The sequence below is a fragment of the Penicillium macrosclerotiorum genome (assembly GCF_028827735.1).
Source record: "Penicillium macrosclerotiorum strain IBT 26536 chromosome Unknown utg000011l_segment0_segment0, whole genome shotgun sequence".
Lineage (NCBI taxonomy): Eukaryota > Fungi > Ascomycota > Eurotiomycetes > Eurotiales > Aspergillaceae > Penicillium > Penicillium macrosclerotiorum.
The window spans coordinates 1210570-1221926 of record NW_026643090.1 but is presented as its reverse complement, the minus strand read 5'-3'; the positions used below and the strand labels follow the sequence as shown (position 1 = coordinate 1221926).

At 49.7% G+C, this 11357-nt stretch overlaps 4 protein-coding genes across 4 annotated transcripts; all 4 read left to right on the top strand.

The window, feature by feature from the left end:
- N7462_011399 (SKI complex RNA helicase subunit SKI2) lies at positions 1-2086 on the top strand (the record flags this gene model as incomplete). The annotated part of the gene is made up of 4 exons (XM_057083113.1): positions 1-753; positions 820-1099; positions 1164-1351; positions 1406-2086. The coding sequence occupies 4 exons, from the start codon at positions 1-3 to the stop codon at positions 2084-2086; spliced, it is 1902 nt and encodes a 633-aa protein (XP_056928468.1).
- Positions 2087-2580: 494 nt separating this feature from the next.
- N7462_011398 (putative nonsense-mediated mRNA decay protein (Nmd5)) lies at positions 2581-6151 on the top strand (the record flags this gene model as incomplete). The annotated part of the gene is made up of 7 exons (XM_057083112.1): positions 2581-2670; positions 2749-2827; positions 2910-3370; positions 3436-3620; positions 3692-5562; positions 5617-5910; positions 5979-6151. 7 exons carry the CDS (start codon positions 2581-2583, stop codon positions 6149-6151), a joined length of 3153 nt encoding a protein of 1050 aa, XP_056928467.1.
- Positions 6152-7114: 963 nt separating this feature from the next.
- N7462_011397 (uncharacterized protein) lies at positions 7115-7348 on the top strand (the record flags this gene model as incomplete). The annotated part of the gene is made up of 1 exon (XM_057083111.1): positions 7115-7348. One exon carries the CDS (start codon positions 7115-7117, stop codon positions 7346-7348), a length of 234 nt encoding a protein of 77 aa, XP_056928466.1.
- A 2122-nt stretch (positions 7349-9470) lies between these two features.
- N7462_011396 (uncharacterized protein) lies at positions 9471-10921 on the top strand (the record flags this gene model as incomplete). The annotated part of the gene is made up of 4 exons (XM_057083110.1): positions 9471-9902; positions 9956-10200; positions 10259-10697; positions 10757-10921. The coding sequence occupies 4 exons, from the start codon at positions 9471-9473 to the stop codon at positions 10919-10921; spliced, it is 1281 nt and encodes a 426-aa protein (XP_056928465.1).
- Between the last annotated feature and the right edge of the window lie 436 nt (positions 10922-11357).

Genomic DNA, 11357 nt, shown 5'->3' with positions numbered 1-11357 from the left:
ATGTTCATTGAAAAGTCTCTCACTAGACTCAAGCCCGAGGACCGTACTCTCCCTCAAATCCTTCGACTTCGCGAGCTGCTCGGCAGAGGTATTGCTGTGCACCATGGTGGTCTTCTACCTATAATGAAGGAGATTGTTGAAATTTTGTTTGCAAAGTCCCTGGTCAAGGTTCTGTTTGCCACAGAGACTTTTGCGATGGGTCTCAACCTCCCCACCCGGACAGTAGTCTTCTCTGGATTCCGCAAACACGATGGCAAGGGGTTCCGGGATCTTTTACCCGGTGAATATACGCAAATGGCAGGACGTGCCGGACGCAGAGGTCTCGATACTGTGGGCTATGTGATAATCACAAACAATGCCGGAAGAGACGATGCGCCCCCTGCCGGTGCGCTGAAAAAGATGATTCTTGGAGATCCTACCAAGCTCAGATCTCAATTTCGACTCACGTACAACATGATCCTCAATCTGCTGCGTGTTGAAGCGCTTAAGATTGAAGAGATGATCAAGCGAAGTTTCAGTGAAAATGCCACACAGGCTCTGCTTCCTGAGCATGAGAAGCAAGTTCAGCTCTCCGAGGCTAGCTTGGAGAAAATCAAGCGAGAGTCCTGCGAAGTTTGCGACATAGACCTGGCAGCGTGCCATGATGCTGCGATGGAATATGAGCGACTCACAAGCGAATTGCACACTGGACTTTTGGCATCGCCGATTGGAAAGCGCCAGTTTCCACAGAAGAAGCTGGTCGTATACAGAAAGGTAGGACTGTCTATACATTTGGCTCGATCGTGTTGTGTTTGGTATAGCAAGCTCATTCGCATTTAGGACGGATTACGAACCGCTGGAATTATCGTTAGAGACGGAACTACCAACGGAGCTGTGCCGTGTATCCAAGTACTTGAGATTGGCACAATCGGTAATAAGCGACATCCTGGGGACATCCTTCCATTCCTGCCTAAATTTCGATCATTACTGCAACCGCTACCCTCGAATGCTGCCTCGATGTCTCTGAAAGTGTACAAGATCCCGGTTGTCGACCTCGAATGCGTTACGAACACGCAAGTCAAGGCCGGGGGACCCGCCTGGTACTTGAATATCAAGAAAGGTAATTTTCTAGCATCGAAAATATCTGAATCGGATCAAGCTGACAACATTTCGACGAATTTAAGAAGCCAAAAAGTTTGCGGAGAAGGAGTTGGTCAAGTACACGTCCTCATGGGTTGATGACAGGTGGGATGAACTCGACTGGTCGCGAGTCAAGGAGCTTCAAGTGCGGGATATTCTGGATAAACGAAAGGCCCAGGCACAGATTGCACAATCCTGCCATTGCCTGCAGTGCCCTAACTTCTTGAAACACGTGAGTATCACCGCGTCGGGAGGATTCGTGCATCGCGCTGATCTATTTCTACAGTTTGAAATGCAACACGACGAATGGCAAGTCAAAGAGAATATCTCGCAACTGAAACAACTTATGTCGGACCAGAACCTCCAGCTGCTCCCCGATTATGAACAGCGTATCCAGGTTCTCAAGGAGCTTGGGTTTGTCGACGATCAAGCCCGTGTCCAACTGAAAGGTAAGGTGGCATGCGAAATCCACTCTGCGGACGAGTTGGTCCTGACAGAGCTGATCCTCGAAAATGTTCTCGCTGAGTATGAGCCGGAAGAGATTGTCGCTCTTCTGTCAGCATTTGTCTTCCAAGAGAAGACCCAAAGCACACCTACTCTCACACCCCGACTGGAGAAGGGCCAGGCGGCTATTATCCGTATTTCCGAGAAGGTAAATGACTTCCAGGTTCTACACCAGGTCATCCAATCCAGCGAAGACTCCAATGACTTTGCAAGCGAGCCTCGATTTGGCCTGGCCGAAGTGGTTTACGAATGGGCCAAGGGAATGTCTTTCAACCGCATCACCGATTTGACTGATGTGATGGAAGGCACCATTGTCCGCACCATCACTCGGCTGGACGAGACATGTCGCGAGGTGAAGAATGCAGCAAAACTGGTGGGCGATCCATCGCTCTACACCAAAATGCAGCAAGCGCAGGAGCTGATCAAGCGCGACGTTATTTTCGCCGCGTCTTTATACATGTAAAGCTTTCGGGTATAGAACGTGGGCCTGTTATCGTGGGCGGGTTCTATGATTGTCTGCCCGCCGATTGGCGCTGTCTATTTTTCCCCACCACGATTTTCTCGCGAGTTATGACAAGCTCAGACAGACAATAGTAAAAAAATCAACGACAATTGAACATGCCCAGTAGTTTCTCCTATTTTTTATGTTTTGTTTAGAAATGAGGCCCGGCAATCGGGAAGCGCGATGGAGTATAGAAAATCAGTGTGCGGCCGCTGATTAGCTGCGGGGCGACCGCCCGCGAAAATGCCAAAAGAATATTCTCCCCCTCCACCACTTTTTTCGACCTCCACCTTCTTCTCGCCTTGGGCTTGTTCGTCCTTGCACATCTCTTCACCCCTCTCTTCACCTCTCCTCCACTGTCGCCCTGTCGGCCCCGGTCCGTGCTCCCCGGGGGTTCCTTGCGTGGAGTTTTTTTGTGTGATTTTTCTGGCGCTGGGGTGCCCAGGTGTTGCAAGATGGATGTCACGGCTCTCCGAGACCGTATCCAGTCTACTCTAGACGCCAACACAAGTATCCGTCAACAGGCGGAGGCGGATCTGAAATATGTATGTGGTTGAATATCTTGTGGCGGTGAGGGCAGTTTATGGGTGAGACTGACCATACGGGGGTTCCCCTCTCTCCAGGCCGAGACGCAACCCGGTTTCATCAATGCCCTGTTGGACATTCTGCAGTCAGAGCAGAACAATGCCGTTCAATTATCAGGTGAGTCTTTCGGTTCAGCTTTCGGCTCTACCGTCGCCAAATCATATCCTGTCTCTAACCAGCCCCGCCCCCGTCTTTTTAGCCGGTGTCTACCTGAAGAACCGTATCAGCCGAGGATGGGCTCCAGTCGAGGACAACCCGCAGCGTGCGCCTATTCCTGAATCTGAGAAGCCCAGTTTCCGCGAGAGACTCATTCCTGCCCTGGCCTCGACCCCGCCTAATGTCCGCGCTCAGCTTGTTCCCCTCCTCCAGAAGATCCTGCAGAACGATTTCCCTGAGCAGTGGCCCGGTTTCCTCGATCTTACTCTTCAGCTGCTCGGCACCAACGATGCGAACACAGTTTTTGCGGGTTTGCAGTGCCTGTTGGCAATCTGCCGTGTGTATAGATTCAAGGCCGGTGAAAAGCGGGACGAATTTGATAAGATTGTGGAGCACTCGTTCCCGCAGTTGCTAAGCATTGGTCAGAAGCTGGTTGATGAGGAGAGTCTGGAGGCTGCTGAGATGCTTCGCATCGTGGTGAAGGCGTATAAGCATGCTATCTACGTGAGTGGCTCTGCGGTCGTTGATACGGGACCCTCCAGTGGTAAACTGACATACTCGGCTTTTAGTTCGAGCTTTCGCCGGCTCTCCAGACCCATCAGGCCACCGTTGATTGGTGCACATTGTTCCTGAGAATCATTTCCAAGACTCCCCCCGCCAGCTCGATGGCCGAGTCCAAGGAGGAGCGGGAATTGAATCACTGGTGGAAGTGCAAGAAGTGGTCGTATGCCAACCTCAACCGTCTCTTCATCAGGTAAGTTATGGCTTCTTTTGGAATTTTCGAACCGGAGCATTCACTTATCTGTGCTTTCTCAACCTCTTCAGATACGGAAACCCCACCACGATTACCAAGTCCTCTATTCCCGACTACACTCCCTTCGCGAAGACTTTTATTAGCACCTTCGCCCCCGAAATTCTCAAGGGATATCTGCAGGAGATTGACAAATGGGTTTCCAAATCACAATGGCTCAGCAACTCCGCTCTCTCGTATACCCTTGTTTTTATGGAAGAGTGCGTGAAGCCCAAGGCGATGTGGGAGCATCTCAAGCCGCATATGGAGAACTTGATCGCCCACTTTGTTTTCCCTATCCTGTGCCAGTCCGATGAGGACATCGAGCTTTTTGAAGAGGATCCCTCCGAGTACCTCCACCGCAAGTTGAACTTCTATGAGGAGGTTTCCGCTCCCGATGTTGCGGCCACCAACTTCTTGGTCTCTCTCACCAAGAACCGCAAAAAGCAGACTTTCTCTATTCTCACTTTCGTCAACACTGTTGTCAGCAAATATGAGTCGGCCTCTGATGACCAGAAGCTGCCTCGCGAAAAGGAGGGTGCCCTCAGAATGATTGGTTCCCTTGCATCGGTTATTCTAGGCAAGAAGAGTCCCATCGCGGATCAGGTTGAGTACTTTTTCGTCCGCCACGTTTTCCCTGAGTTCCGCAGCCCCCACGGATTCCTCCGGGCCCGTGCCTGCGACACCCTGGAGAAGTTTGAACAGCTAGACTTCAAGGACCCGAACAACCTCATGATCATTTATCGGAACATCCTGGAGTCCATGACCGATGCTGAGCTGCCTGTCCGTGTCGAGGCTGCCCTTGCTCTGCAGCCCCTGATTCGTCACGATGTCATCCGAACCTCGATGCAGCAGAACATTCCGCAGATCATGCAGCAGCTTCTCAAGCTGGCCAATGAGGTTGACGTTGATGCTCTCGCCAACGTCATGGAGGATTTTGTTGAGGTTTTCTCTACTGAACTGACTCCCTTCGCTGTGGCGCTTAGCGAGCAGCTGCGCGACACCTACATGCGCATTGTTGGTGAGCTCCTGGAGCGTAATGCTACTAAGGGCGGCGATGATGAAGGATACGGTGACTTTTTGGATGACAAGAGCATCACCGCATTGGGTGTGTTGCAGACCATTGGAACACTCATCCTCACACTTGAAAGCACTCCCGATGTGCTCCTGCACCTTGAGACTATTTTGATGCCCGTCATCAGCATCACTCTGGAGAACAAGCTCTACGACTTGTATAACGAGATCTTTGAGATCATTGACAGCTGCACTTTCGCTTCCAAGTCAATTTCTCCCACTATGTGGCAAGCCTTTGAGTTGATTCACAAGACCTTCAAAGCTGGTGCCGAGCTCTATTTGGAGGATATGCTGCCTGCCCTTGACAACTACGTCACTTATGGTTCTGAAATGCTGGTTCAGAACCAAGCCTACCTTGCTGCTCTTGTTGGCATGGTCGAGGATATCTTCCGTGACGACAAGGTCGGTGGCGTTGACCGTATCTGCGGTTGCAAGCTCGCCGAGACCCTCATGCTCAACCTACGTGGTCACATTGACCAGTATATCCCTCTTTTCATTGAGGTGGCCATGGCTGTCATCGATGCTGGTGAGGCCCGCACCAAGTCCTACCGTATCCACCTGATGGAGATGATTATCAATGCTATCTACTACAACCCTGTTCTCAGTCTGCAGGTTCTGGAGACCAAGGGCTGGACCAACAAATTCTTCAGCACCTGGTTCTCTAGTATCGACTCGTTCCGTCGAGTCCACGACAAGAAGCTTTCAATTGCCGCCATCAGCTCCCTTCTCACCTTGAAGGCTGCTGATGTCCCGGCTAGCGTCCAGCAGGGATGGCCGAGATTGTTGCAGGGTGTGACAAGACTTTTCCAGACCCTGCCTGCTGCTATCAAGCGTACGTGATTTGTTTGTTTTTGATAGCCAACTACTTTGCTAACCATATTAATAGTGCGCGAGGATGCTACCAAGGAGTCTGATTTCACCCTTGATGATGAGGGCGATGATGACGACGAGGAGAACGATTGGGATGGTGAGGTTGAGTGGAATGAGGAGGAGGCCGAGGAGGCTACTGAGGGTGATGTTCCCGACGAGAGCGCCGCCTACCTCGAGTTCCTCAATCAGGAGGCTCAGAAGTTCAGCCACTTTGCCGACGATGACGACGAGGAACTCGATGAGGAGAGTCTTCTGGAGACCCCTCTGGACAAGGTCGAGCCGTACGGCATGTTCAAGCATGTCTTCCTCAGTATGTGATTGTTGTTCCTCTCCACTAAATTCAGGCCCACTAACTCTAACTCTTTCCCTCCCTTCCAGATCTCCAGTCCGAGCAACCTCAACTCTATGACAGCTTGACCAAGGTCCTTGGCCCCGATGAGCAACAGATCATCCAGGCTGTGTTCCACGAAGCTGACGCCAAGGCGATGGTTGCAGCCGCCAACGCTGAAGCCGCCGCTGCAGCGGGTATGCAGTCTAATGGCAACCAATAGATCAAGCGATGGAGTGAACCACTGCCTTCCGTTTCTCCCATGACCAACCCCCATGCAGCATCAACTAAGATCTTCACATCTCCCCCTCCCTCTGTCTAGGATTCTCGTTCCTTTTGCTCTCACGAGACATATGCCCGTTTCATGTCTTCTTCCCGCCTTTTAGATCATGTCTGCCCCCCGTCTATATTGTCGATGTTGTGCTTTTTTCTCTGTCTAAGTTTTTTTTTTTTCGTATCATGTCCCCTGCTGATGTGCTCTCAAAAGTCCCTCTCTTCCGCCTCCCCCCAACCCCCTCATCCTAATCCGCCTCGCTGCACAGATATTCCCCAAGACCTCCTTCACGATATAGTACATCAGCCACGCTACAAATACTGAGTTCACTTCTCCACATTTTGCTTGGGAAATGTAGTTTGCATGTCTTGTCTAGATTGTAGCCAGTCTTTGTTCTCTGTACTCCATACCGTTACTGAGCGTGCGTCGGGTACATCAATTGATCTGGATACCACGTGACGGGACAGATGATGTCAGGGCGCGACCGATGGGCCTCGCCGCTTGAATTGGGCCCCCAGGAGAGTTGGCAAGAATTGGGAAACAACCAGAAAATGCGCGCCCGCGGGCCTATGGAAGGCCACAATTCAAGATTCATTATCGAGTGACTGGATGGTGTGAACGGGTCCTAACGTCATCATGATGAAGCTCCCAATATACCGGGCTGAGCCTGAGCACTTATGTAGACGAGCACAGATCCATTTAAATCGACGATTGATTTCAACCATTCTGTCTAAAAAATATTATCATTTGGGTGTTCTATCCTATTAAACATATCTTGAGCAACACGTACCGTCGAAGATAAAAGGTAACTTTCCGATATTTCAATCCGTCTCCCCCCTACCCCGGATCGCACAGAAACCTGACGATCTCATCTACCAAGCCACCCTTTCTATCACAATCAATCCATTCATCATGTCGTCCCGTTTCCCAGGCCGTCAGTCTCCTGAGCCGGAGCGCCAGACCGGCCCCCAGCAGCGTGACCCACCCAGCCGTGGCATCCTCAACGGCACATTATCTCGCCCGGCCCCTGAATACGCACATGAACTGGCTAGCCATGGAACAGAGAATCTGGAAAGTAATCCGGAGCATCCACTGGAGAAAATTGAGGCAGCGAAGTTCGCGAAGGGGCCACAAAGAATGATGTGAAGAGGAAAGGGTATCGTTGAAAACACATTGGAATGTAATATTGTCGAAATATTGTGATGAGCTGGAATGATGATTTTATAATATGACTAGACTGATAAGATTGTCTCTTTCCACTCTCTATATGAAAACCCGGATGAAAGTTTACACTTTCAAATGTAGAAAGGGAGCTCAATGACACCAGCTCCGGAAGCAATCGTCTCCCGAAGAATATCCAGAAGCGGCCCTTTAGGTGTGAGCGAGACGTCACCAAAGACATTTTTGACCTTTCAGTGACCGCGACCTTATCATCTCAATGGGATGACCACCATAAAATTGTCTGCTCTGAAGGAAACTTGGAAATCGCCCCATAGGGAGGTAGAGAGGTATGCTTTCCTGTACGCGAGCTGGGTTTGGAAGATGTTCATTCGGCGGCCCATCTTGAGCGTTTCATGTCCCAGCTTTCTGATAGAACACCCAATAAGCAGATTATATAACGTCATTGACAAGTGAAAAACTGTGATTTGGACCAAAGAGTTCAAAAATGGGCTATCCTCTATCTCGGTCAGGCTAAACGGCGGATTCAAGCGCCCTGAACAAGTCAGAAGCGCTCTACACCTCGTAGACATGGGTGGATTCTCGATATATAGAGCTTGCTACAAGAAAATAGCACCTGAAAGCGTGAGCGGGGGTTAATACAATGATTAAATCCGGTCAAGCTCAGTCAATAAGAGTCACTTACCCAATAATCTCTCCGTCTCTTAGGTTTCAAAAAACAATTTCAGGGCCTGGAAATTAGTTAAATGGTCATTTCGCATCGATATCTCTCTCAGATGGCTTGTGAAGCTTAACACTGTATAAGGTGATATCCTCACTTCAGTAAAGGGGTTCCCAAGATCATCCAAATTATGCAGATGGATAAAATGGCCTCGTCGTTGTTTATCAAGTGCTAGTCGAGTACAGAAGTGCAGTGCGGTTGTTATTTTTTCGCCCGTTCTTTTTGGTCATCTAAATCAGCCGGATAATAGGGATTCTCATCAAGCCAGTCCCCCGGGTTTAAATCATGGCCAAAACCAAGGTAAAATTGAGTCAGAGTTTGGTTGAGGGCTGGCCACCTTCCGCATTGTCCGAGTAAGAATCAAATACCCTTCGCGTAATCTCTTGCATGGAGTGTGAATTTGGCATGAATAATGCACCGTTAGAAACCATTAGAGACCGGAGACTGAGTTAGTAGGGGAAGAACATGAATCATATTCTCATACAATCAAGAGTGATATTGGGATGCACTAAGTTATCCGCAGAGAGTGCGACTTCGTCCACTCATATTCCCAGTCGTCTTGCTCAAACGCCCTATCAATAAATCTCGAGTCGCGGTGTATCTTGAATCGGTACAAGGCTTGCTGGAAAAGCTTAATGCATTGAGAGGTAAGGAAATGCTCGACGGTTTAGGAAACAGGATATGCCAGGCGTAGATGCCTGGGCATGGCGTAGGAATTCTTGGAACATTGTTGTGTTCTGTAGATGATCTCTAGACCCAATGGTTGGTGACAAAGGCTTAATATTCCAGACCGAGCAACCTACTGTCAACAATAAGATGGCTGCTAGCGAAGGAATATTTTATCAGTATTGGGTGATTTCCTGTGTTTAGCCGGTGATTATATGGCGAATAACCTCGTTGCCATGGTCCATGAGGGCGATATCTGTACATGCTCGTCAGTCGACGGTGGTTTCTCCGTCCGTAACTTTCGCGAATTTCAATGGCACCAGGTATTACCGCGGTGTTGAGTATGGCCGATTGATGAGGAGGTGAAGATACAAAATTAGAGTCAGATACCAGACAAATCGGTTAAAGAATCATATCGCATAACTATAATTTCGCCCGCTCGTTGCCACAAAAGAGTGGGGAGCGCTTGGTCAAGCTTGAAGACCAACCGACTATACTCTCGGGTTCGGATTTCGGGCCGCTGGAGTTTTCAGAACCGAAAACCGAACTTTGCAAACCCGACTCATTTCACAATGCAAACACAGTTGAAATCCGGGCTTTTAAGAAATATGAAATGGGGTCCTCAAATTTAGAAAATACACAGTGCGACCAAGCCTCTCTTTGCATTGGATTTGGTGTCCTTCCCTGGCCTCGTTCAAGATCATGGCAGACGAAAAAGAAGTCGGCACCGCTGCTCCCGGTGATGAGAAGCAATTGGGTTTGTCCAATGATCCAAACAGTGAACTGGACGGCTGGAGGGGATGGCTGGTGGTGACAGCCGCTTCATGTTCTCTATTTGTATATTTGGGAATAATATACTCCTGGGGCGTAATTGAAACTGAACTGGTGAAATCAACTGCATTCTCCTTGACGACCCTGACTTTTGTCGGCTCCCTGGCGACCTCCTTCATGGTTTCGATCAGTATCTTAGTCGGTATGTCCATCCGGAGATTTGGATACCGGCGAACAGCTTTTGTTGGTGCCATTCTCATGGGACTGGGCGAGTTCTTGGCCAGTTGGGTAACGGGAAGTTTGGCTGGCCTCTTCATTTGCCATAGTGTGCTGTTTGGTGTAGGGGGAGGGCTGACGATTCTGGTATGACAATACTTGCCCAGCAGTTCTCTTATATTCTTCCTAATTTTATCTAGCCCTGTTCGACTGCTTCTCTACGATGGTTCCGCAAATATCGAGGTCTTGCTACCGGTGTTGTCTTTGGTGGAGGCAGTCTTGGAGCTGCGGCCATGAGCGTTGCTGCTAACCTTCTGGTGGCCGAGGTCGGTATTCAATGGACCTTCCGGATCTTTGGCTTACTCCTGTGGGCTGTTTGTGTGCCAGCAGCATGTATGATTCAACAGCCGAAGAGCATAACCGAGGCTGTGCCGCCAGTTCAGTGGTATGTTTCGCCATCAGGGCCCCAAAGGGATATTATGATAACATGAGGATATCTGTAGGTATCGTTTCCGGGAGCGAGAATTCATTCTTCTCTTCATTGGGACGGGACTTGGCTGCTTCCCTCTGTTCATCCCTTCGTATTTCATTCCTATTTATGCCCGAGCGGTGGCTTCACAACGCGTGGCAATCATCATCCTGGCCATGTGGAATGTGGCCTCGACCATAGGCCGTGTTCTGGCAGGTGTTCTATCGGATTTGGTCCTAGGACCGTTGAACAGTCTTATCATGTCCCTTTTGTTGGCCGGGATCAGTGCGCTAGTCATCTGGCCGTTTGCGGACTCAATTGCCGTGCTATCTGTATTCATTGTGATCAACGGGTTGGGATGCGGTGCTTTCTTCAGCCTGGTCCCTACTACCGTCGGGTCCATGTTCGGCCCTAAAAACACTATGGGCATATTGCCAATTCTATGGGCTGGATGGTTTTTTGGCTACTTCTTTGTAACTGTCCCCTTTTGTATTCTTGTCATCGGAACTGCCAGCTAACAAAAGTGTTATAGGGCTCACCGATAGCGGCAGGGCTATATTCCTTGTCCGACGAAGGCACCGGCACTGCTGCATACCGACCAGCTGCATATTATACAGGCGCGATGTCCCTTGTTGGTCTGCTTTTTGTAGTGGCGATCCGCTACTTTTATTCCACCCATCTTCTTGCTCGGGTCTAAGAGCCTCGCACTGCGCAGTTTCGCGAAACCAAAGGATACTCGGCCCAGAATAAAAGCATCTTTGTCCAAAGCAACGACCACGGCGGTCATGCTTCTCATCCATGCATGCCAAATCTAAACTCAGGCCAAAAACCAACAGGACATGCACATCCAATGAAATGGCACCCACAAGCAGGAATTTCCATTTCCCAACTGCCTCTTTCAGCCGCCTCGTTCTTCTATATATGCCGGTTGCTGAACGATTGATGACTTCGAGATCGTTAATCACACAAAATAGGATGCTAAGCTGGCCTTAATACTCCTATTGAAGCCCAGACGCTCTCAGCTGGACTGGCAAAGCAGGCAAGCCGATGAGGATCATTGAACCAACCACCACCACACCACCACCACCACCATTACCCACCTCTGTATTGGAAAGAAGTCCACAATTAGAGGT